This window comes from Strigops habroptila, chromosome 3, assembly GCF_004027225.2.
Source record: "Strigops habroptila isolate Jane chromosome 3, bStrHab1.2.pri, whole genome shotgun sequence".
NCBI lineage: Eukaryota > Metazoa > Chordata > Aves > Psittaciformes > Psittacidae > Strigops > Strigops habroptila.
Genome location: NC_044279.2, coordinates 59,307,695 through 59,334,814, shown reverse-complemented (window position 1 = coordinate 59,334,814; position 27,120 = coordinate 59,307,695). Strand labels below are relative to the sequence as shown.

General features: G+C 37.5%; 1 protein-coding gene across 2 annotated transcripts in view; it reads left to right on the top strand.

Moving 5' to 3' along the window:
* GYS2 (glycogen synthase 2) overlaps positions 1 to 27,120 on the top strand; it is a 42,928-nt gene that overhangs the window by 10,095 nt on the left and 5,713 nt on the right. For both annotated transcript variants that reach the window (XM_030478442.1, XM_030478441.1), the window contains exons 3-12: positions 1,966 to 2,157; positions 2,958 to 3,143; positions 13,180 to 13,324; positions 18,414 to 18,531; positions 18,930 to 19,050; positions 20,817 to 20,923; positions 24,220 to 24,279; positions 24,932 to 25,010; positions 25,659 to 25,772; positions 26,675 to 26,801. In XM_030478442.1, coding sequence (XP_030334302.1) covers positions 1,966 to 2,157; positions 2,958 to 3,143; positions 13,180 to 13,324; positions 18,414 to 18,531; positions 18,930 to 19,050; positions 20,817 to 20,923; positions 24,220 to 24,279; positions 24,932 to 25,010; positions 25,659 to 25,772; positions 26,675 to 26,801 — 1,249 coding nt within the window. The remainder of the gene's footprint in view (positions 1 to 1,965; positions 2,158 to 2,957; positions 3,144 to 13,179; positions 13,325 to 18,413; positions 18,532 to 18,929; positions 19,051 to 20,816; positions 20,924 to 24,219; positions 24,280 to 24,931; positions 25,011 to 25,658; positions 25,773 to 26,674; positions 26,802 to 27,120) is intronic.

Below are 27,120 nucleotides of genomic sequence, written 5' to 3'. Positions count from 1 at the left end.
CTGAGTCCCTCAGAGGTGCTAGTTTGAAAGAGGAAAAATTGTCTGCTTACAGTGTGTGCCAAACAGATGTGAAAAGCATTGAGAAGCAGCAGCAAGGAAGCATTCTTACAAAGTTCTGTTGCTGAGGGGCATGGGATATTTTAATGTAGAAATTCATAAAGTTCTTGGAATGCCACCTGCCGTGGCACTGGCAATGTGATATCTCCCTTTGTAACAACAGTTCTGCTGCTATTAGGATCTAATGCCCCATTGCGTATCATGTAGAAGCCTATTGTTGGATGTATATGTGCAACAGCTTGCGAAAGTGTTTGTCAGAGACATTAACATTATGGGATGATTGCATTGTTCAGGCAGAGGTCCAAACTAAAAGGTTTAAGCTAACTACCATTTCTTATTTCTAATCAAATTTTCATAAGTGATTGATCAAGTTCTCCATGTTGCCTCCGTTGCTTAAAAAGGGATGTTGCTGCAAGCTGCGTAACACTCCTTTGAAAAACAGCTAAAATGTGTGGAGCAGATTAATTGAAATGCTATATATGCACTTCATGCTGTTTCTCCAATATGTTCAATTTAATCAGCAAACTCTGCCAGCCTAATATGCATTGTGTTGCTGGAGTATTCATATATAGCAGCAAATCTGTCCCAGGTACGTCAAGTATAGCTTTGATCTCTAATAATGATGCACTATTTTCCAGGAGCCGCGCTTATCCTATTAACATTTATGTCTGGATTTTGCTTATGCATCACAACGGATCCCTTTAAATCAGGGGACCTAGGAACACTTCCAAACTTCTCAGGTCACATGTGTTCCTTGCCACAACCTGACTCCATATTTAGCTGAAGTCTGGGTTCACACAAACTTCCTGCTTTTTAACCTAATTTACCTAAATAAGAAACCTAGATAGCCTGAAACAAGTACGTAAGGAAATGACCCTCCTTCACACACCTGTCTTTGTCACATCCTGTATTTTTTGTGCAAACAGGCCTAAAAGCTTTCACCTCACTGTTTTCAAGACCTGACCTCAATTCAGCCCATTCTAGCAGCAGGGCTGGGTTCAACCCCTGAGGTCCCAGGGGTTGATGAATGAGAAGAGATTGAAAAGTGGATAAAGATTCCTCCACATGGAGTATAAGCTGCACTAGCCTCCCTATAATGCCTTGTTCTTCCCAGTTAATACATCTCTGCTGCTTTAGCTATTTTGGTGGTAGAATTAATGTGAAATAATTTGAATGTGCAGAGCCGTGCAATCTGCAGCATGGGCCTAGCTGTGTTGTGTCGCCTTATGACAGTTCAGCTTACTCTTGTGGTTGGGCAGGTAGGTTATATCAGTGAAGTTCTAAATACCCTTAGAGATGTTTAACTATACCAATGCAGGTAAAGCAGGAAAGCTGTATTTTTAGGTTGATATGGCTTTAGGTATTATTATACCTTCTGATTGATCCTTCCTTCCACTCTGCCAAATGGCATCAACTGTGCTGCTTAGGCAGAATAAGGAAATGTCATGGTAGATACGAGTCCCACCTGTCCTACAAAATTTATCACCAGTAATCTGACATAAACAGCAAAAGATTAGTGACAAATCTTACCAAAAGAAAATAATAATTTTGAGAGAAGAACAAAAATGGTATAGATTCTCCAATAAGAACATAAGATCTCCTTATTCAACAAAGTGTAGTCTTCCTAAGGTTTTTTTAATGGAAAAAAGTTAACATTGCACTGAAAATCTAAAATGAAAGTCTTAAAAACAAATATTCCTAGAGACTGTAGTTTCCTTTCACCCTTGCCTTTGGTCCAGTATTACTCCATGTATTTTGCAAGGAAAAACACAAACCCTAGGCGTGTAGAATTATGATCACATATTCCTTATGTAAAATCTTAAGATTTAATGGATGAAAATAGTTATGCTAACTGGCATTTACATTCACTTTAACATTTTCTGGTTATATCTTTGCTGTTCCCTATAGGTCTTTTTTGGAAGGTGGCTCATAGAGGGCAGCCCATACGTCTTACTGTTTGATATAGGATCAGCAGCTTGGAATCTCGACAGGTGGAAAGGTGAATTTTGGGATGTCAGCAACATAGGGATTCCTTTTCATGACCGAGAAGCCAATGATGCTGTGATTTTTGGATCGTTAACAGCCTGGTTTTTAAAAGAGGTACAGTTTTTAAATCTAGAGGTTTTCAAACCCCAGCCTTGTCAGCAGGGCAAAAAAAGCTTTGGTATGTGATTCCTATCGTCCAGTTTGAAAACTGTGATTTTTAAGGAAGTTGATACCTGATGTAGATCAAATTTGTGTTTGAAACTTAAATCTTAAGTGGTCATTTAACTGTATTTTTCAAGGAGAAGGGAGCAGGGAGGGGAAGGCTCCCCTATGTGAAATCTGCTGAGTCTTTACTGTCACTTCCCCCTCTGTTTCTTCTCAACTCCCTTATTTGTCATCAGATGCTCTTACCAGTAGGATCTCAAACTCCCTTTTTCTTACCTATGGTGGTTAAGATGTCACACTCACCGACTGTCCTTGAAGCCAGTTAAGGCATATTTGAGCAATTAGATACTACCTTGCACAGGGAATATAGACAGAAAGCATTAATGACAGCACTGTGACTTCACATGTATCACAGCCTACCTAAAAAGAGGAAACTTTGTTAATCTGCAGAAAAATGTGTCTGTCATATTTTCTCATCAAACAAGAGTTTCAACAGCAGAAGACCAAGTTAATAGAAAGAAGAGTGACTCTGCTCCCCAACACTCTAGGAAGGATACTGTTCTGAGGCACTAGTGAGGCACATGTGCTTCTTAACCTAAGGATTAGAGCTTGATGGGAATCAAGACACATGACCGCTTAAAGAAAGCAAGCACACAGAACAAGGCATGAAAAAAAAAGAGGTTTCTGGGGCTGGGATGATGGGCAGGATATGATGTGTGTTTAATGTATATTCTTTCAATTATTTCCAGCTTTCCTGTCAGTTTGATGACAAGCCCAATATAATTGCCCACTTCCACGAGTGGCAGGCAGGAGTGGGTTTAATACTATCTCGATCTCGGAAACTTCCTGTGGCCACAATTTTTACTACTCATGCGACTCTGCTTGGGAGATACCTGTGTGCAGCCAGTATAGATTTTTACAACAATCTTGACCAGGTAGGAGACATTTTTCTCATTCCTTCTTCTCAAGCCCTTCCCACGCCCTCCTCTCTCAGCCTACTTATTAATTCTTGCAGGTCATAAGAAGTCCTTCTTCTTTCAAGCTTTTCAGGTTATGCTTAATTTGTAACTGACAAATGTAAGAAGTATTTTTTGAGTTCAAAAGACCTGCACCTGTTTCTTGGAATTTCTGTAAACTGTCTAGTGGTTTTGGTTTTCACTGTCCTATTTCCACTCAAAGCATAATGAAAACAAACGTTTCAAGGACCCAGATGTCTTTAGCACTGCCTTCAGCAGAAGTACATTACATGATCTAGGATTTCTGATATGGTTACAGACAAACTGAATTCAAGATTTTTTTGCATTCCAGCACTTATGGAGGGTAGAGGTGGTTAAATGGCTAAAACAACTGCCTTATTCACTGTCCATGCATTTCCTTGGCTAAAATCAGTAAAGAAAATTACTCAGTTGGCAATATTCAGTTGGATGTTTGAAGCTTGATGTACTATAGAAAGGAGTCCTCCAAAGACAAGGTCCAAGTAGTAGCGTGCTACTGGCCTTATTCAGAAGAACAGAATAGATAGTCATTCCCTTAAGCTTCAAGGAAACTGTCATTCACCTTACTTCTCTTTTTTTTTTTTTTTTACCTTTCCTACCAAAGGCAACTACTGAATCTACTGAATGCATGAAAAGTAAAAGACTCTCTCTGCTTATTTATTGCTATGCATAAAGGTTGCAGCATTGTAGTGTGTAGGGGGAATTGTCTCTGCCTAAGATGAGGTAACTAACATAGGTGGTTACTCCTTCTAGGCTTGTATCATCAGTGGAGTTACACTGGCCTCTTCACAATCAGTGTAAGGCAAACATCCTCAGATTACCATGTGAAAGATCTGTCTCCATTTATCACCTAGGAAAACTAGTCTCCTGAATTATACATTTGCGAGATGCATTAATGAGGCAGCATGATTAATGCGGTCATGCTCTCTAGGAGTCTAGACATTCCTACTCCCTCATATTCCCCTTATGTGTAGATATGCAAAATGTAGCTTTAAAGTAACATTAAATTTTTTTTCTCTGGACAGAGTTAGATTAAAAGAACTAAATAATGTGATTTCGGGTTTAACACTTCACAAAGGAAGGACTTCTCGGCAGTAATTTTGTTCATTCACCCTTAATTCATTCTTACACAGTTCGTTAGTAAGGAAGCCATAGGGGGAAAAAAAAAAAAAAAAAGGAAGGGGGCATTTAAAATGAGAAATTAGAGTTATAAAAAAAGAATGCTGATTGTTATACAGCCTGATGCTAAAAAGACTATGTCAGAGCCTTGTCTTCCTTTTGTAAAGGAAATCCTAAAGAAAATTTTGCTTTACTTTGTATTCTTGTTAATTTGGTGAGCTACAAGTAGTCTAGCAAAACAGTCTGCTTTTCTCGAAAACAACTTCTTTTTCCCTTCATGATAAATTTGGGTGCCTCACCCTTTTTTGTGTACTCAAAAGAAAATGTAATTACCTTACATCTGAGCAGATTTATCTACTTTAATGTATTTCTAATATAGTCACAGTATTCATATCACTTTTACTGTTGACACAACATGGCAAATTTTACGTGAGAAGGTACTGTCCATCCTTCTGCAAAGCTTCACAAATCCCATTGGTAACTATCAGCTATGTCATAAATACAGAAATTTCTATTCAGATTTTTCTATATTATAAGAATATACATAATGAAACATATGTATCAGTTTAAAGTATTACTATGAACTGCTGTAAATAATACTTAATGGAGGAAACTTGTTGATTTTTAAGCGATAAAGCTTTATGCCCTCTGTGGAGTTATTGTCATTTAAAGGTACTAATAGATGAAATGGTGCCAAGCTGTTATACTGTAACATGCTTATAGGGTGCTAAAGCTCTTCCTGACAAAGTTAAATTTTAGTAAGAGATCAGATATCTGAATGAGAACTCCTTTGGCTGTAAAAAGGTCAATCTGGCCCAAAAGTCAGCTGAGAAACAAGAGAGGTTGATCTAGAGTACAGTAATTAAATGGTACATGTAGCTAAATGTTCAGAAGCTACTCTTGTTGCTGTCTTCTAGTAGTAAACTATTAAGGTCAAATGCACAATTTTTCTGTGAAGAAGATTCTCCAGGGCTTCCTAATGTTAAATCTTTGGATGAGACAAGATATATATTTACAGCATGTCATCCCCTCCCACCGCAAGGTATTAATAGTTGTTTTTCCTGTTTCGGTGCTATTGCATAATTATCTTCCTTTAAAGCATAATAATGATTGACTTTAAGTTCTAAGTTTTGATCAGCGTTTCATGGTTAGAACAGGATTTTCACCAGCTTTAAGCACAGCAGCCGAGATAGGTGGGAATGATGCAACTGTAGTACGTGCTGTGCCAGATATCACAGAAAAAAATGGTTGCAGCATAAAAGGAAAGGGTATGGCTTAATTGTGCCTAGAGACAATCAGGCATGTTAAGCTCCTACAGAGAAAAAAGGGAACCTCATGTTCCCTTTTCTAGTCCCCAATACAGTTCCCAAAAAACTGGCTTAGAATGCTTTCTAGGCAGAGCTGTACTCAGCCCTCTGAGGACAAGCGCTTTTCTGCAATGTTGAAGGATTTAACAATGGAATCTGCAGGCAAAACCATGACATGATTGTTTGATGACTGATAAAAGATATTTACCTGACATCTCCACAGACCTTTCTCTCTCTCCTTCCACCATGCCCTGGGTGTATGTGACCAGTGTGTTGTTCCTCACCATATTATTTCCTGTTAGCCCTGACTCTAACACTCTCCCAAGTTTGTCTTCGACTGTCACTAGCCCTGCCTGCTCTGCACACACAGAGGCATGCACCTGCATGTGCCCACACAGCGCAACACTCTTCCATGTCAGTGTTAAACCACCCCTGTACAGGACCAGAAGATATTAGATGAGTTGAAAGATCACTTTTAAAAATATAAAGGATTACTGAGATGTTCTTTCTTTCTTTCTCCGGATTCCACAGTGGAAAATCCCACTTTAATTCACCTTCCTAGCAAAGCTCAATAGGTGCTGGTTGGCACAAGTACAGAAGATACAAATGTGTTCTCTGAAGTAAGACAGTGAGGTCAGTAGCTTTAGTGCAGAGGAGACTTTGGCCCAAGTCCCAGCCTATTTGGAGTGAACGTTGATATTGATGATCATGCAAAGGGCTGCGTAATGCAGTGTGGACTGATGTTTTCTGTAGCACTCCAGTGAACAAAGAACTGAAGTCACCAGTCCCTGTCAGGTGATAAAACTGGAAAGGCTCCATGTGGTCTTCTGATAGCCCTCACAAACACTGGACCTGTGAAAACTTGACCTTCAGCCTTACTAGGCTTTTGGGGAAAAGGTAAGAATGACTTGGTGAAGGGTTGCCACACTGTGATGCATTATTCTTTACAGACTCTCTAAATCATATAGAGGCCTGAAGTGCAGGCTGCCAAAACTCTTTGTCTTATGAGCTGAGGGCACATGCCAGCCTGTAAGCTGTAAGAAGACGCTTCTTGGAGGGCTGAAAACCTAGCCAACCTAGTAGATTAGAGCTGTAAATTGCTGGAAGAGAGTCCACTATGGATGTAAGACTGTAACGTTGCCTGACTCCTGACCTCTTCCTGAGCCATTTGCTCTTTGCCTTAATCAGAGACAAGATCCTGGTTCTTATACAAAATTACTGTACAAGATTATACAGTTCTTATAGCCTTAATTCATTAATTAATTCAATAATTAATTAATGGAACTGGGAGAAATTTAGCTGCCTCTGCTCCAGTGGAAACCCTGGTGTTCAACCTTTAGAGGTGTGCAGCAAAGCATAGTGAACACTGTTGACTCCTGAGCAGCATGTAACAAGTAACAGATGGTATGAGATAAGGAACCCTGAGGCAATAACCAGCAATTGAACAGCAATTCAGTGTACATTTTTGTTCATAGATTCACATTTAAATCACTGATATTGGCGGAAGGAAGGGTGGGAAAACAAAAAGAACAAAACAGAAGGTGATTTGCATGGTATCTAGTAGAGTGTGATACTTTTATCTGCTTTTAAGCATCTGAAGAACCATGGGTAACCAGCTGGATCAGGGTCTGCTAACTCTACCTACAGGTTATTCGCTTGAACTCTTCCAAAGTCAACGCTTTCTAATTTCAGTAACAAGCAGGTTATGTTATGAGCTTATTTCCAAGCAGAAGTTTAAGAAGTTTTGTAGATAGTCCAACCGGCAGTTTATTTTTTCTCATCATCCCTATGTCCAGCGTAGCTTCTACGCTGGTGAGAGTAAGGTTATGTTTGTGGCCAAGGTAAACTGAACCAAAATAGCTAATCCAGAAGGTAAGAAGTTCTGTGGAAAAAGTTCTGAGCTTGTGGAGTATTTTTCTCTTCAGGAGGAAATGACTTCTCAGCTGAAGATCAAGAATATTAATCTTTCATTGCTTTCCTTATTGTTTAAAGAGACTGGTGGGTTTTTTGGTGGAGTATTATTATTGTTGTTGTTGTTATTATTATTATTATTTAGTTGGTTGTTGTTTGAGGTTTTTTTATTAGTTAGGGTTGGTGGGGTTTGGGTTGTTTTTTTTTTGTGGGGTTTTCTTTTGTTGTTTTCATTAATAAATAAAATAGACCAACACCTTTCATAAATTGACAGAGAGACACTGATGATCCAGGCTAGTTCATAGGTGAACAGACAACTGTATTAGGAACAGTCTTTTTGGCAAATGATTTAACTTGAACTATCATCTGAGAGTTGACCATCTGAAATGGTTTTGTGGATTTCTAGCCTGGCATAATGGAGAAGTTTGTAGGCTTCAGCCTCTGATGCTTCTTACTAAAAAATCACCTTGATTTATAATGGAAAAAATGTCAAGGAGAAGGAAAAAACCTCTATTTTCATTCTTCATTGTGTTTTTCGTTATATAAGGTTGCCCTGACAGTGTGTTACACTTTTATTTAGACCTAGCATCATTTTACATTCAAGTTGTACAAGTCTAGCTGGATATAGTTTGCAGAGTGATAAATTCTATCCAAGAAGTCCAAAAGAAAAAGTACTAAAAATCCCAATGAAAATAAATAGTCAAGAGTTTTTATGCTGACAATATAGGAACACAAGCTCCCATTCCATTTAGTGCAGTACTGTCGCAGCTGTCACTGAGCTCACTGTTATGCAAAGCTGATCCGCTTTGTTAGTAGAACAGCTAATGGAAATCTGACTTAAGCCAGGAAGTGTAAATTTCATTCTTTTTTGGTGTGGCAGATCTATACCAGAATGAAAGTTCTATTTGCACAAGATAACAATAAGTGGGAGTTAAACTTGACGTAAGCTGGATTTTAAAAAGAGTAATTCTTACATAATTCAGACAATGGCAGCCAGTGAGATTATGCCAGAAATGAAGATATTTCCATTCTACCTTTTGGTAAACAGGAATTTGAACTTCAGGCCTATCTCTGACTCTTTCTGATTCCACTGCAGAATCACCTTGTGAACTTGAGCCTGCCACTGATTTTAAAAACTAGAAGAGATCATTTCATTCTCTACCCACAATCCTCAGCTAAACATTAATGCATTAAATCTATACCTTTTATTTGAGATACAAACTGCTTACAAAAATATTATCCACTAGAAGTAAGTTTCAAGTGGTGAGGGGAATATATATTATTTATGCAAAGGTGTCACAAAGTTATTAATTGTCAGAACTATGTATTTTAATTCCAGTTTGAATCTGGTTTAACTTCCATTGGCTTTCATCATACTTTTCTTTTTCTTTATGAATGCATAGTCTAGAATCAGTATCTAGAGATTGTGTGCAGACTGTGACAAATAGTTTATCTGTCTTTCAGAAATGTGTTTACATAGCTAATATAGTCTTTCCTCCTTTTCCACTCTCAAATCATTCTTTTTTGTGCTTTTGTAAATCCTTTGCAATTTGTCTTTATCATTTTGAAGTAGGAATGTCTGATTTGGATTTGTTACTTCAGTGATGTTCTCTGTTTCCAAGAGAGACATAACACCAGTATTCCATAACTGTTTGATATTCTCTTCTTTTTGTATTCAAAGGCTGTCTTAGTTATCTTAGAACGTCATGCTGGAAGGCTCAGTGATTACCTATTGTGCACCCTAACATGCTAAATTTCAAGACATGAATCAACTGTTACGCTCATCACATGGGTTGATAGGAAGGACAGAAATGAGCTGAATTTTTTCCTCAGAATTACGTTGCAGGAAATGCAAATTTTACTCCAAAGACTTATGCCTGTGGAACATCTCCGTTGTTTGCTTTGAAATTAGAGTGGCCTTATAAGGGAGGCATTTTCCTCTCTAACCCTTGCCATCCTGTAAATTCTAATAACCTGCTTGGTTTCTAACAGTCAGAGTAGGAGGGGATCCTCACTGGTAGCAGTGGTGGAACATTTACAGGAAAGTGGATATTGAAGTCATTAGTCTTTAAAAGTCACTGAGTAGTAGTTTGACTTGATGATTGTAAGGGTCTTTTCCAACCTAAATGATTCTATAAACAGTTAATCTGACTTAGATCTGATTTTTCTCTTGATGCAGCTTTCATTTGTGGCTTTGCTAGTGTTCCCATTTGCTGATAACAGCAAACAAACAAAAGTAAGCATGACAAAGTTCACAGACACTTTGCTGAATGTGAACACTATGGAACATGTTCACAGGTGCCTGAGCTAAGACGGACAAGCATTCAGGCAGCAGAGCCAACTGCTGAGCAGAAACATTGGTTTGGGGGTGAAGAGCAAACTAGCTGCACTGGTGTTCTGCTTCATTTTGGCCCATTGGCTCAATACAGTGTCATGCCCCATGATGCCTCTAATTCTGGAGCTAATACTGTCACAGCCAGCTCAGCTGTCTTTGCACAGTACTGTGTGGACTATATTTGTCTCCTGTACTGTCACATCAATTAAGTTCCATTTAACCTGCCCTTCAACTTGCCCAAGGCTTATTTTTTGAAGTCATTCATCTAGCCTGCTCAGAAGTACACAGTGAGGTTTCTTACTCCACCCCTAAGTGGGTCAGAGGTCAACATCTTACTTTAGTGGAGGAAACTGCTGGAAAGGGAGGGCAAATGAAATGTGAGAACTCTGTTTCCTCAGCTTATACTTGTTAATAGACACGGAATTATGTACCTTTGAAAAAGCATGCCAAAAGTCATGTAAACATGTGCAAAATTCAATCTTTCCCATTTCTGGAAGATGAAAAAAATGAATAGCAATGAAGAAACAAACATCAACATGTGTATGTGTTAAATTTGTAAAATGCTTTCATGCAATCAAAGTAATATAAGCTAGCCGGAAATGAGCCATAGTGCTTTGAATGATCCTTTTATGAATCTTTCTCCCAGTAGTGTTGGAGAGTGTTCATCTACGGTTAGTGAACATGTCCCAAATTTAGGTTTTAATTACATTTTGTAAAGAACCTGTTCTTTGTGAGAAAGGGAGAAGAGAATGAAAAACCTTTTAAAGTTCGGCCAACCATTTGTCTGCTAGCAATTTTAAAATTATTTTTAAGACAAAGTCAGGTAAGTATTTGAAAAAAAATGTGCATAGTTCTGTGTGTGCAGTGGTACCCCATCCCATTTGGGTGTCTGTCCAGCATGCCAAAGAACGGTCCCCATATCTTTGGTACACAGAATGGTTGAACAGTCATAATGATTTTTGGTTTTGTTATTCTTCAATAAGCAGCTTTCTACCTTGTTTACAACATGTAATTGAGTTCTGTTCTGAATAACATATATGTTATTTTCTTAAGAGCTGTTTTGCAGCGTTCATCAGTGGCATCTGTATGCTTCAGAAATATCAATTAATTAATTTGCCACGCTCATATGAAGGAAGGTAGCTACATCATGCAGATGTTTTTAGGGAAGCTTTTATTAGAGTTATCAGTACTTTATAACTTCAAAGCATAGGTACAGTGGATTTCAGATGTAGGTGTGAACACTCAACACTTTAACAGATCAGACGCAAAGACAACAAGGTAGTTTCCCAGACAAGGAGAAATACACAGTTGAGAACTCCATGTGAATTGATTTAGGGTAAGCAAAGCATCATGCTAGAGGTCTGTGGCACTCTGAGTCAAACTAATTCACCTTCATTTGTCTCCTCCTCTACCCTCCTGCCCTGTGCTTTTTCTACCATTCAATTTCTGTGACAAATGATGTATGTTCTAGAGAAAAGATCTTCTTTTATGACATGGTTGTATTTTGTGCACCAAAATTCTCATGGGAAATGCAGAAAATACAATATGTAATGATAAAACTGAAAGATTGATCATACTGCATAGCATTATGTGGTAAAGCATATTTCCTAGCTAATGATTCTTTCTAAAAATCTCTTTGGTAAGCTTAGAAACTCTTGTCATATAGGATCTTCAATATCAAAAGAAAGTATCTAGATTCTTTAGAACTTTTCAACTAAGATTTTTCAAGACTTCTTTTCTGTTCACATTAGGGTGGCATTTTCAGTTTATATAGCGGAAACCACTTGCCCACCAGCAGTGTAGCACCACTGCAAAATCAAGAGTACTTGGTGGATAAAAACACTTAAGTTTCTTAGCAAAACATTTGTAAAATATCTATATATATACAGCTATCTAAGTAAAAATAAAAAATTATTTGCTTAAATCTTGTTCCTTAAAATGGCTCACGTTTCTAAAGCACTAAAAGCAACATGCCATGGCAAAGGTCAGATAGTCCTAGCTATAGAAAGTGCTGTCTGCCCAGCCTATGCAAAATACATAGTAATAGCCATTGAGGGAGTCATGACCCAAACATCAAGCAACTTTTGACACAACAAGCAAAGTTTTTATGCCAAAAATATATTTTTATGCCAAAAATATACTTACCTACTTAGACAAAAATATGTCGAAGTAGGTAAGTATATGTTGTCATATTCCAATAATGGTTAAATTATGGTCAATGAAGTTACAGAGTCAAATGCAATCAAAATCAGACTGCACCTAGCATTAGGCAGTGATAATGACAGACCTCATTAAGAGTCATCGTCACTCTCCACGTAACTCACACAGTCTATTTGGTGCCCATGCTGTTGACCTTAGGATGCCAACACTTCTGTTCCCAGAAGTGAAACATCATGTAAGACTAAGAGGATTGTAATTTAATTGTAATCATTGACACTCTATTAGCATTATTCTTTTTTAGGCCACATTGCAGCGATTTTGCAGTGGACATCATTAGTGAATATTTGAACTTTTAAGCATGTGCTCAATAAGTATTGTACATTTTCTTCCCATCAGGATAACATAAGTAAAAAAAAGGAATAACTGCAAGATTTGAAGGTGATTCATAAATACTTTGGTATTTGGGATGGTCTTATCTAGCAGTTTAACATATCTCTGCCTCTAGAAATTAACGGAGTTCAAATTGAAGTAAAAGGAGCAGTAAATAACTGGTAAAGCTGGAGGAAGAACATCTCTGAGTATCAGAAAATATCTCATTTCCTATTTTCTTTTTTCCCTTGGGATTTGTGACTGAGTCCTTACATTCTACCTCTCCAGCACAACTCCATTTCTCTCTCACCTATCCATGATCTCCACCATTCCTACCCAGCCTCCAAGCTCTCTCCTCATCCCCATTCCTTTTTTCTCCTCTCCTCTATACATTCAAATACCAACAACTTCACCACTCTCTAAAGTTTTCCAACAAGCCCAGGCAAGATGCGGCATGACATATTGCCAACCAGCAAGTCAGATAGCACAGATACTTACCTTTCATGGGATCACTCAGATCATTAATCTGGGTCTCCTTCCATTGCTAAACTGCCATTTTTTCACAGACATGCAGGAATCGTGACCTCTCTTGCTCCTTCAAACTCTTTGAAGTTGACAAAATGGTTCAAAAACAGAAAGACAAAACATCAGTATAATCACATGATTCTTATCCCCTGGGGAAATCCGGCTTAACATGCGAGACCTTTGTGGTAATAAGTCTGATGAACATATTATACAGCTGTCTTTTTTTGTTTGTTTTACTATTTAACAACAGTTTGACATTGACAAGGAAGCAGGAGAGAGACAGATTTATCATCGGTACTGTATGGAACGGGCATCTGTACATTGTGCCCATGTGTTCACCACAGTCTCACAGATAACAGCTGTAGAAGCAGAGCATATGCTTAAAAGAAATCCTGGTAAGACCTGAATTGTTTTCTTCTTATATTTCTTCTGAGTACCTACATTTCCTCAGACTGAATGAAAATAATAGTAACAGGATACAAACATGAGCAAGGACATGTAAATAGGTACGTCTGGCTTTGCTACAGAGAATAACCAATTTCAAAAGAAAAGTGCAGATAATACCACTTGAAACACATTCTAGTAGCATATATCATCCACAAGAAATCAAGTTCAGCACTATTTAGTAATTGCTTTCAGTACCATTTCAGGAGAGCATTAGTTTAACTCCATGGATGTTAGGCTTTCTTTGCAAAGACCTCTCATCTTCAGGAGTTTTGCCTATAGAAAGGTTTCCAATGATGATGTGGTATTCAGGTCAACTGGTGAAAGCAGAAGCTGGAACCTTTGTAAGACATTTCACCAGCTTTTACAGTATGAGATTTGTTGCTCTGCTAGTTATGAGTGATATAATCTTTTAGAAATGTAGCAAAAATTTTCATGAGCAAAACAATGTTGGATAAGTTTTGTTTTCCAGTGCTAATTCTTTTTCACTTTACTTCATATTGTAGAGATCAGAAGGCAAAAAACAAACTGTAAATTAATACATTTCCTTTTCTTGTCTCTCTCACAGCTAGGAGTAGCAATATAGTCATGGCGATCATGATCCTAGGACCTAACAGTGATAAGTTTCGTAAATAGGTATAATATTTCCTACTAGACCAACCAGTATAGTTTGAAAAAATAGTCGAGATGTGCCCAACAGTTTGTCTGACTTTTCCCTTTCTATTAATCTCATAAAATATGTGACTTACCAATAAACCTTGTTGTGTTCCATGCATGGAGTTTAAATAAGGTCATGATCCCGGTTTGGTGTGTCACTAAAGTTCTCTTTAAATCAGCACAATGCTTTATAAGGATAAGCCACAGTACTCCATTCACAGGTAAGCATCATGGATGAAAAACTGCACAACAATTTTGATTCTATTTAGCAGGTGTGTTCACATCGTAGTCAGTTATTTTACGTATAACAATACTCAAATGACTTTGGGGGGTTTTTTGTTTGCTTGTTCTTTGTAGATTTTTTTTTTAATGTAAATTGCAGTGCTAATCATAGTTTGGGACTGTTATCCTTTTTAACTTCAATGCTTCAAGCCACAGTGTAGTTCATGCATCAGGATAAAAGAGCTGTCGATTGTCCTTTGTCTCATTCCTGACTGTCAATAAGATGATGAACTTAGAAGATTTTTTTTCTTTTTATTTTAAATATGACAGCCATGTCTTAGAAGTAATTTAAATGTTCAGTCATCTAATCTGGGATATCTCTGAAAGGTCTTGGCTTTTACCAAGCACAGAGCACTTGATCTTTGAAAACCTGACTTTTGAAGCTATTTTTTATTGGCACGAGGCTTCTCCCCACAACAGCTACTCTTGAAAATCATAGTTTATATTTTGGGATTTTAGGAGACTGAAATAAGTCTGAATCCAGTCTAATTTGGGAGAGAAAATCTGCAGACTGCTCACAGGTAGAATGTCAGTTGAAGCTGAAGAAAATTCCATACACAGAGATTCACAGGCCTGAGCTTTTTTTTTAGTATTCTTGCAATTTTGAAGAAGCCAAGTAAATATATATAATCTTTGGGTTAAAAAGATTGTTGACACGTATCATGCTTCATGTTGACAGAGCTAGAAAGAAATACTATAGGGATTGGTACCACAAATCCTAGGAGGCATTTGTAAGTAGGAAATATGTTCTGATTGAATAAATGTTTTAATAGTTTCTTTGAATCTTAGACCATAAATAAACTGTTTACGAGTGCATTCTCATACTATTTATTCTCTCTGAAGTTGTGAAATCAACATAGACATTGGCTGTTCAGAAAGGTCAGCAATCTGTCTGTAGATCATTAAGCTTGTATTCTGCAAAGGAATGTGAATACTGAAAGAATGTGTACACTTCTCAACCCATTTTAAAAATAAACTTTAAAAGGAGGATGCAGAATTGGCACAATGAACTTTTATTTGCATTTGAATTTATTCAGATGTAAACTTTGTAACAAAGTTGTTAACTGAAAATAACTGAGGAAAAGTGGTAAGTAGAGCATTCTCTGCTACTTCTCATTAATATTAAACTTGGACGCAAATTATAGATCTCAACACTTGGAAAAGCCCCTCTACAGTACAGTAGACATGATTGATAGGGAGCTTTTTTTTTTGCACCAGGACAAAGGCCGATTTGCCAGTCTAAACCTGGCAGAATGACTGCTTGCTTTATGCTGCTATTTGATCAATAATTTATCAAACCATATTTTTCAAAAGCTTGAGTATCTAATGTTAAACATGTTTTCACTGACATATCATGCAAGATTCTGTCAGTGATCATAAGGTATACTCCTGTGATTTGAATACTGATATTATCGGATTTCTAATATTTTCATTCAGGTATGAAACATAGTTCTCATTAGCAGTAGAGAAGGCTTTAAATCAAAATTCCAAGACACTTGGGTATGGGTTAAGATCTAGATCTAGACTTCGTATCTGTATATATTTGATTAAAATCATAGAAGCAAACTCCGAAAAAGTATGAGTCAACCCTGAGTCTTAGTAACTTGTCAACAGAAAACATCATACTGTGCTATTACTGTTTTAATCAATGCCAGTTTCTTTACTATAAATATAGAAGTCAAATAGTCCTGATTTGACCTACTTGGGATAATTTTAAAACAAAAATGTCATTAATTCATTAAACAGCAAAAAACCCAAGCAACTTACTTAAAATAGGAACAAAGGTCTCTTTCATCACTTCTTCCATAGGCTAAGGGCACATTGCCTCACATGTGTTCAAAATACTATTATATGTTGAGCAGAAATAGTAAACTGGGTGCTTTGGGCCAACAAATCTGTTCTGTATCTCAAAGGCATAAATAAGGGATGGACTGAGCCCCAATCTTGATGAAAAGGTAAATAAAGCTGCAGTTGAATCAAAGAACATTGGAGTAGGTTATATGCAGGCTGATGATGATGGGTAAGAGTGTCCAAAACTCCCTGATGAATGTGAGAGACTGTATGGAAACTGGGTGGAAATAACAGTCATGGATTCTTGCTTTATTGGAAAGAGCTTGAAATGGTTGCAGTCCCAAAGCAATGTCCTGCATGAGCCAGTTCTTCCACGCTGGACAAGAAGCAGGTCAGAGGAAGAAGATATGTTGTTAGCAAAGACAAATTGAAATGGAGGGTTTTTCTACTTTTTTGACCCCCCACTCGTAGGAAGCCACACAGTTCTTTGTTCAGAGCAGGTCCTATGCTGGGCAGCAGATGATAAGAACACAAGTTTTCTTGCCAAGCCCACCAAGTCTCTCCTTTCTTGTAACTGAGAACGAAATCCTAAAAACCTGAGAAGTAAAGATTTCCTGGTCAAGGCTGGACTTTAGTTTCAAATGTGGTATTTTGAGACAGATCCATTGAAATTTTTGGTGTTTCATAATGATAATAGAAGTTATACTTTTATCTACTGCTGTTTAACCTAGATAACTTTACAAGATAAGGATTAATCAGAGATCACTTACCTCGCAGAGACACATATACATTGCTGAAGTAGATGATAAATCTCAAGGAAGTCATTAAAAATGGCTGTGGCATGAAAAACATCAGGCAGGTATACTGGACAGCATATGGAGAACCGATGTATTTATTTTGAGATCATCTTGATATGTAATCAATCGAAGGAACCATAGAAATAAGAAACAGTTTTGTATTAAGTCAGAAGCTTAATGCTAGACATTCAAACCTCTGCTTTTGGGGGAAGGGATGGGAAACCCTGAATGTCGGGCATCCTTGACTGAAAGACCACAATGAAAGTAATTGTATTGGTGGCAAGTAAGGCACATGGGTTACTCCATCAGTAACCCTAATGTATGAGGGGAGTTAACCATCTGCACTGAGATCAAAGGAGATGCTGTTTTGTTTGCATGAACCGTGTTATCTCACTGAAAGTCGTTTGGATGGTGCATAGAACTTTTAAAATTACTGCAGGTAATGGTTGTGGCTACTGGACACCTGATGGTGCTTGCCAGGAGAACAAGCATGAAATCAGCACCTCTAATAAGGCATCCTCTAATAATTAGCACTTCTTGCTTCTTTGAAGATTCTTTGCATTTGAAGAATCTCCGGTATCATAAATCAGGATATGTCTTTTTAAGTCAGTTATGTTACTATGAAATACATCTGCTGAGGAACTGGCCTCCCCTTATATTTCCATATACAGTGCTATCATATATTTCCATATACGAAGCTAACCCAAAGAAAATAAAATGCCATTCTTTCCATTTACTTCAACTAGATTTAGGGCAAACCTTTAAACAGCTGCTGTCCTCTACTTGAAAGGTGAAGAGTGACTGAATTTCTGTGTTGATTGTAACAAGCTATATCTATCCTCTGTGTATATCTTATAGCTCTGCTTTAGAAGATACTAGAAATGAACAAATTTTGATTGTGAGATCTTTTGAAATCTTTGAGGAGAGCAGAAATAAAGGTGTTAAGCATGCTATTTTGTGTCTAGTTTTAGAAGAAATCCAACAGATTACTGAAGGGAGGTCTTTTTAAAAAGGTTTCTTACATTCTCCCTTTTCTGGTAAATCCTCAGAAGTCTTGACAGAACAGACCTCCCTGTCATGCAGTAGCCAAGTGCATAGTACAGCACAGTTTCTGCTTTCGAGAGCAGTGGTTGAGCAGGCAACAGTGATATCAAGAATAAAGAGACAAAGGACATATTGCACAAAAAACATATGGCTAAATGGAGACATTACTTAAGTCTTGACATGACAAAAGGGATGGGGATACCTCACTGTTCAGCAGGATCTGTGCTGATTTTAGTACAAGTCAAGATGGTACAAAGCCACTTCAATGCGGTAGACAGGAGAGTGCCACATGCAAAGATTTGTGGAGTAAGCTGGTGGAGACCATTGTGTTAGTGCTTTTCCCCATCCCTGAGTAATAAGAATACATAACCTGTTCACATACTGACAGCTGAAAGACATGTTGGTTCTTTCCTTAAAGATTTCTCAGACTCTGAAGATGTCTACCTCTGCCTTTTCTCTGCTTTTCCAGATGTTGTCACCCCAAATGGCTTGAACATTAAGAAATTCTCAGCAATGCATGAGTTTCAGAATTTGCATTCCATGTACAAGGCTAGGATCCAAGAGTTCATTCGAGGTCATTTCTATGGGTATGCTTTTACTTTTCAAAAATTAGCAGTGGTTGTCCAACACTATTTAAAGCAAGAACCAAAGCAGGAAGACTAACAAGTACTTCATAGAGGAGGTGAAATGTTACCAACTTATTGAAATATCTGTCTGGGATTTCTCAGTCAGAAGCTAAAGGGATTTTAGACACCAGTTCTAACTCTGCTTAACAGATTGTGGGATCAGGCAGAAGGTCTTGATTTTTCTTGTTATTTACCCAAGATGCAGTTTAAGATAATCATTTTAAAGAACAGCAGAAAAGCCTCACTTTCATTATTTTCTTGGGCTAATAAATTACTCCAGAATAGAAAGCTGTTATGTGTTTTGCTTGATAATGTCTTAAGAAATACTTTGTTCTTTTCTGTCTGTTTGTTGGTTTCAGCCACCTTGACTTCAGTCTCGAGAAGACCTTATTTTTCTTCATTGCTGGGAGATACGAATTTTCCAACAAAGGAGCTGATATGTTTCTAGAAGCCTTATCAAGATTAAACTTTTTGCTGAGGGTAAGAAAGCTTCTGCAAATGTAGCTAACATAGAGCTTATGTTCAAATTTACCCTACTATGGAAGTCACCTGCAAGAATTTCCATGCCGTATTCTGGTTTGTAGGAAATTAATTATGGAATATTTGGAGTTTTCATAAAGCTCTCTCCCTGAATCATCAGTATATAATGATCTGAAGATGCTTAAAAAGAAGTTATTACATAGTTCAAAAAGTTAATCCATGGTTATATCTCCCTTGTTTTTAGAGAAAAATACTGAAAATATGATTTAAGAATTTACCTTGAAGGTTTACATATTAAAAGGCAAATAAAAATAATCCTTTAATGCTGCAATTTAAAAATATCTTTTTAAGCAAATTGCTTAATTCATTAGGGCCTGGCCATGACCTTTTACATCTTTGAATACTATTATCACATCACATGGGAATCTTGCATTAAAATGCATGGTGTGGCAGTAGCCTGATGAATAAGCATGGGGAAGCCAGTGACTCGTTCATGCTTCTGTTTCCTCAGGTGAAAAATGTGTGCAATATTTCTAAATGCCTTTACGGAGTAGTTTAATGAATATAAGACCTGAGCCTTGTCATGATCAAAGAGCAGAGCACTTCCCACCTACAAATGAGGTCACTGAAGGACAGATGTGTCCCAGAGACTGATATATTAAAGAAAAAACAGCAACAAAACCAGACAAACGAAAGAATCAAACAAACAAAAGTCTGATTAGTTTTCAGTCATCTAGCAAGGATCACTTGGCTGTTGCCCCAGACTCTCTCTTTTGCGCTCTGTCATTTAAATGATAGGGAAAAACCTGGATAAAAATCTTGATACGCTATTGTCAGTGCTAAAAAAAAAATACTATTTTTCAAAGCTCCAAGTACACTTGTTCTACCATCACTTTCTATTAATACACCATTAGAGCCTGTGGACTTTCTAGAAATATTTAATCCGTTCACTCTTAATCCACTCAATTCACTCACATAACAGGTCACCTCACATAACTTGAGTGTTTCTTCCATAACTTTGCCAAACAACCGACTTTTGTTGTTTGGCAATGCTGTGCTATATCAGCTACCTGTTAATGGCATTTACATAACTATTAACTATGAATGTTGATAATGTGGAAGGTCTTATGTGGTAGGAGGGAAAGAATTACTTGAGCAATGGTTTGTGTGTAGCAGCAAGTATCCTCTTGTATCTAATGATTTATATGATGTCAATTACAAGCCAGGCTGATGGAAAGTTAAACGAAACTGTGTGTGTCTGGCAGGCTTCTTGCCATGCGTTCAGGTAGATAGTGGTTGCTATCATGCCTCTTTCTGCCCATGCAGCTGGGAAACTATTGCTATAGAAAGCAGTTCTGCTTGCTGCTGTAGGGAATCTCCTGGGCACACCTCAGCTAGTAAACTAACTGTTCATTTCTTTAAGCCAACATATTTTGTGCCAGGTAAGAAAATGTGTGTAGGTTTTTTACTTTTTGCAGTGTATGTTCACATGACAAGCCATGGCCTCTAAACCATGAAAAGTCAGGAAGATGTCTGTTATCCAAATTGGAACTGGGTGACATCTGTTTGCCTGTACCTATCCTCAACTGTACCTCTGACTTGACAAAAATCTTCATAGCTAAAGGGAGAGGTATAAGATCAGAGCCTTCCTGGACAACTAATCAAAGAGCATTGGCTTTTCCTGTGACTAATTCTTAAAGTTAATATTGGCTGTGATACCTTGTAGTGAGATTTTGCTTTTTCCTCTCCATCTTGTGTCCATGTAGGTTCATAAGACTGATGTTACAGTTGTTGTGTTCTTCATCATGCCAGCAAAGACAAACAATTTCAATGTGGAAACCCTGAAAGGACAAGCAGTCCGGAAGCAACTCTGGTAATTGCCGTTCTCACTGACGGCCTCAAACAGTGAATAGAGGAGACATGCAAAATTTTCTAATGAAGAATAATTCCCTTTCTTTTTATTCTGCTAAAATTGAGGATTATGGGTAACTAGAATGTATCTGTGGGGATGAAAGAGATGGGGATGGTGATTGGAACTAGCTGATGTTAAGGTCCTTTCCAACCCTAACCATTCTATGATTCTATTATTTCTCTTTTTTGTCCTCGGTTACTTTTAGCAAACTGCCCTTGCCATTCCTTGTAACAAGTTAGCAAATAGTACTTGTTCTGCAGTAACAAAGTCAAAGGTTCTAGAAAAATGCACTGTTCTTTATGTCTTCTGACTGTTTCTGGTACTCCCTTTGGACATGCCATTGAGCTGCCACAAAATAAGGACTGTCTGCTAATTTATTAAAGTGAGCTTCTCTGCCACCAGTGGGAAAAAGTAATTAATTACATGTCCTCTTTTATTTAGAAATATGGAAATTGTACTGTCTAATCCAGCAGAATAACAGCTGAAAACAATTGTCTGTAATTTTCTGTATAGTCCACAATAAGCAATGGCCATACCAAAGCAGTGAAACTTACAACTATAAAGGGAAAATTGTCACAGCCTTTCTCAGTTTAACAGGTTTCATTTTACAACTTCCCAAACAAAAAGCAAAGAAGGGGCAAACTTAACCTTCACCTCACTTTAACTGTTGTGTGATTCTACTAGGAGAAAACACGCGTTGTGAGGTGCTTCTGGAAAAACTGAAGGTTCAAATTCATAAAGAAAATAAGTGGTGGGTTGACAAGGATGACTTTTGTTTAGAAAAAAAAAGAAGTGAAAAAATGCCATTTCACTAAACATATTTACAGATTGATTATCTAAGCAGGGAAATGGAAATCTTCACCTTATCAGGTGTCTAGAGCAGTTAAACTGTGCTTGCGGAGGTAAGGAGGTTGGTCTTACAGCTAAGGGACTAAAACCCGCAAGACCTAACTTCTGCTTTTATGCTGTGTCCCACTGCATTTAACCTCTTTCTGATGCCAGGTCTATATTTATAAAATGACAGATATCTAAAACACTTAAAGATCTGTAGATGAAATAAGAGAAGGATACTGTATGAGAGAAGGATACTATTTTCCTTGTTATCTCATTGACTGCCTCCAGCAGATGATCTCTGGCTCAATTTCTGGATATTAATAATCAAGTTGAAGTCTTCGATTAATGGATACTAAACCGGCACAAAACCACTGACAAAAATAGTTTAACAAGGATCACTGGAATCATTTAGCTTTTGCCGTATCTGGAAAAGAAGACAGATAGCAGAAATCTATCTAGTCTCCAGATTACCTCTAAAATCATCACACAGCAACTTCTTGGGACTTACAGGGAACATTTTACCTGGTTACTACTCTGGAAACAGGTACCACAAATGTAGAGATTGGAATGAACTGTCCAACTCTGGCTTCCTAAAAGTGTTGCATCTGAGGTGCCTTCACTGCTAGTGAGAGTGATGGTTCAGTCCAAATGATGCTTCATCTTATACAACTTCAGGAAATGTCTGAGTGAAGGGAATCATCCTCTAAAATGGACTGTCACTCTTGGCAAACGTGTAGAGAATCTGTGCAACTAGCTTAAACTGTAGATGGTTGAAGTGTGGGGTAACATAGCAGAGTTTTTAACTCTGTATGCAAGAACTGTAAGAAAATAATGGGAGTGCAGTGAGAAAAAGCCATGCTTGCAACACATGCCTTTGGCCTCTGCTCTGTCTGTGATATAAAGTATGTAATGTTGTATGATATAACAGGTACATATTCAATAAATAATATATGGGTATTAGGGAAGTATAAATTAGAAGAAGTATGCAAAGTTTTTTCCCTGTTGTATCTCTACTACATGGGGTTTTTTCTAGTACTCAGTGATGTAGGCACAATAGTAACAGTAAAGGTAAACCTAACGTTTTGGAATAATGCAAAAAATGCTGCTTCCAGCTATCCTTCCTACTGTGCCCTGTGAAAAGCAAAAGACCCTCTGCATCATCATATGCAGCATTATCATGGTCATAATCTGGAGCTCCTGGATAAAAGAATGTGATATCAGTATTGCATAATAATATTGGATGATTTTAAGGATGCCACAGAAATTAAATACAAGAAGAAGTTGGCACTTATAAAGGAATAGATGATGGCCGATCTGGGGTATAAAACCCTTGTTTCTTCTGCTTCTGAAAACTTAGCTGGCTTAAGTTTTGGGTATTGTGCGTGGCATGAGTTTATGAAAATATAGTCATAAAGAGAATAGCTTTCCAGGATTTGAATCAATTTTGTTTGACATTTAGCTGCTTTACAACTCATCCAAAATTAAGTCATCCACTGTTGTGTCTATGTGATTTGGGAGAGAAAAACTAAAAACAGGTATTTGGATTCTCAGCTTGGTAAAGTTTAGGATTTCACTTGACAAGTTTTGTCTTAGCCCAAAATATAATTCTTAGAAATCAGAAGGGCCAGAAAAGTTCTGTGAAGTGGGTGTATTACTCAAATTAAGAGTGCATTTGCTATTTTGACAGTACTTCCAGCTGTACTTTCAAGTTATTTCCACTAGGGTCAGGATAATGTAAATGACTCTTTGCATTTAGAACAGTTGTTCACTGGAGTTCTTTCTTCGCTAAAATATAACACTTGTCTGGCACAGGCTTTATTGTTAGCTTAAAACATGGCCTGAGCTTTCCAGAAAGTTTTTTGGTTTGCAAACTAATTTATGCTAAACTACCTTTTAGTCAAACACTTGTTTTCAAAATTCTTTGAGTTAGGAAATAGGGCAAAATATGAATGGAAAAGCTTGCTTTAAAATGCATATTTATTTAACTCTTATATCTGACATCTTTCTACTAGGTCAAATTAAATTGGAGACCTCTTAGTCTTCATTAGTGTCCAGTGTTACTGATCATCTTTCTATATGTAGAGTCATATATACACTGTCTTTTTCATAGCTGAGGTGAAAGTGTGATCTACTGATCAGAGCAAAATATTAGAAGTAATCACTAGTGAGGTCTGCTCCTGGCTTTCTCAACGCATTCATCTTTGGATGCAGGTCAAATGCTCAGTTGTGTTGAAATCCATGAGTGTGGTTGCTGGCTGGATGAAAGAGCTTTGAGAACCAGACCTCTGTCTGCTTCTGTATTCTTGGTTCTATCAATCAGTATATGTGAAAGCACAATTTAATCTCCAAGAGCAGGAATCTCCTTTACTCTGTCTTTGCCCTGGATTCTTCTGTTTTATACATATATTTATTTATTTTCCTAGGGACACTGCACAAACTGTGAAAGAAAAGTTTGGAAAGAAACTCTACAATGCCCTGCTAAAGTGAGTGTATAGGTTACTTAGCTCTGCCTTGCAGAGTCACATATTCAGCTGGCTTACCTGTGCTATTTCTGTGCTTCTACTCTTTGTGTAAAAAATTTGGACATCCATAGGAAGGGCATAGGAGAAGAATATGGGACCCTTTGTTCCATATACAGGTTACTTGTTCAACAGCCATATCACAGAGGAAAAATTCAAAGGTACTAGCATCCCATTGTGAAAAGAATCTAAACAGACATGGGGGATGTCTAAGTAACACAGTCAGCTTACTCACTGTCAAAAATTAGCTAACTTAGCTTAAAAAAGCACCAGAGACAAAGTAATATGTATTAGTGGCTTAGTCATATCCTTTCAAAAGACAGTTGGAAATAATGACCCAAGGCACAGACGAGATGACTGGAATTTTGGCAAAAACAAGGTGTGTTTGAAAAACGGAAAGAGGGAATTCTTTAGCTTTTTTGGAAGCTAACTGGAAGATCAGCAAGTTCATGGCAGAACAAAATGTAGGGAGTATAGAAAGGCCATGAGAACAAAGGTGTAGGATTCATGTTGACATCAGCAGACTTCAGATCAGACCTTGTTTGCCATTTCTTCATTTTCTTTATACAACTGATAATAAGTCAATTGGTAAATAGATTCTGTGTTGCCTTTGCAGAGGAGAAATTCCAGACTTGAACAAGATTCTTGACCGAGATGATATAACCATTATGAAAAGAGCCATCTTTTCAACTCAGGTCAGAAAATATACTGTTTACACAAGCATCTAGTATAAATGAGAAATATGACTATGTACAGGTATTGTGTATGACATATAGTGATATGCATGTATTGAAAAGAGGTTTTCAGCAAATATACTTCTCATTAGTAACATTTAAAGATTAGTTGTGACTGTTTTTAATGAGAGTATGACCCAAACTAATTCTTCTGGGGAATCCATGGATATTTTCCTCCAGTCACATGCGGGACACCAAAATTCCTAATTATTTTCTTCCACACCAAGTGTGAACTTTGCATTGTTTCTGAAGCCTAGATTCTTCCATTTTTAGAAAGTATATAAGATCAGTCTCTTAAGGAGGCATAATACATTGACTAAAATCCTTTAATATTAAATGGTAGGCTTTTCTAAAAGTTAGTACAAATACTTTATTTTGAGGTAAATAAAACAAGTCCTGTGGCAGATTTTATGGTCTCATTTGTGGCCTTAGTTATATAGAAGACAATTTCATATGTTCATAACTTTCCTTTCTTCCCTTAAAATTAGAGTAAAAACCTATTCACATTGATGACAAAATCTCCCACTGTCTTCCACTAACCTTAGAAAACAGTAACAGGGCTCTGCCAACAGTTTTGTCTGGCTTATGGATTGCCTTTTCTCTCTTTAGAGACACTGTCTGCCTCCAGTGACCACCCACAACATGATTGATGATGGCAATGATCCAATCCTCAATACCATTCGACGCATTGGCCTTTTCAATAATCGGACAGACAGAGTAAAGGTACATCCTGTCATTTTCATTATAGATATAAAATGGAATTTCTTTAAATAGTCTCAGTCTGGACCATTAGCATTGGAGCGCAGTCAAATTCTTGAGAGACTGTGTTATACTAATAAAGTAGTAGTTCTCTCTTCCTCCTGTTCTAGGAGTAACAACTAGTCAGTTCACAGATATCCTTAGTTGCTGTTTAACCAAGTGAATTTTAAATTAGAAATCTGATGTTAGGGAATTGTTTTATTGCTGCTTTCTTAAGTGAAATCCAGAATGACAGGTCATTTGCAACCAGATACAAAGCTCTGTTAGATGCATTTGCTTAAAACTGGAAGTCCATCATTTGAGCACAGACATTTCTGAAGTATTGGTTCATCTCTGAAGAACAGCATCCTGATGGTCAGCATTTGCTGCAGAAGGTAACGAGGGATTTTGATCCTGAGCAGAAATACCTGTTCAGGCTGTTCTCCCAATTATTAAGAGATCCATTGAGTACTGTAAAGATTCCTACATTTCAGCTGGATGCTGTGAAGCTCAGAAGTACTATATACTCCTGAGGCCTCCTCTGGAACAAGATACCCCATTACTCTACCTTGGTACAACAGACCAAGAGAACCAATTTAGTATTGCTAAATGCTGCAGCCATAGGTATAATCCTCAATGCACGTGGTCTTCCTTGATCAACAAGGAAAAAGCTGAAGACCTGTCCATAAAAAAGGTTTCATTATTAGTATTATTTCTTGGACAAGACTGCTTGCAGGCAGGATACATTTTAGTGTGGGAAGATGGGCAAAGGAGGTATTGTCCAGACACTTAGGAAAATACCAGAAGAAAGTGCTTAAGCTTATCGATAATAAAAATGTATTGATGATGGTTTTCTTTCAACTCTAATGTAAGTTTTGAATATTCAGGTGATCGTACATCCAGAGTTTCTTTCTTCAACAAGCCCATTGCTGCCCTTGGACTATGAGGAGTTTGTTAGAGGCTGCCACCTTGGTGTATTTCCATCATACTATGAACCCTGGGGTTACACTCCAGGTAGGCAATCTGTACATTTATCTAGTACTAAAAGTTAAATACTCATTCTGTTGATGCAGAATAGCTTTGCAGTCAGCTTCTGGAGTGCTGAAAAAACTCTTTTGGCTCTGTTTCCTCTGCAGTGCAAAGGTCTTACTGCTGGCAAAATTTGGGGGCCAGGTGGTATAAAATGGCATCTACTGACTGACAACTACTCACATTTGTCCCTGCATTGGACCCTTTCCCATACTCACATGTAATCTCTTGATTTTATGTGGCTTTAGAACAAAAAAATCATTTTAAAACTTAATCCTTAACTTGATTCAAGAATTTTAGAAGA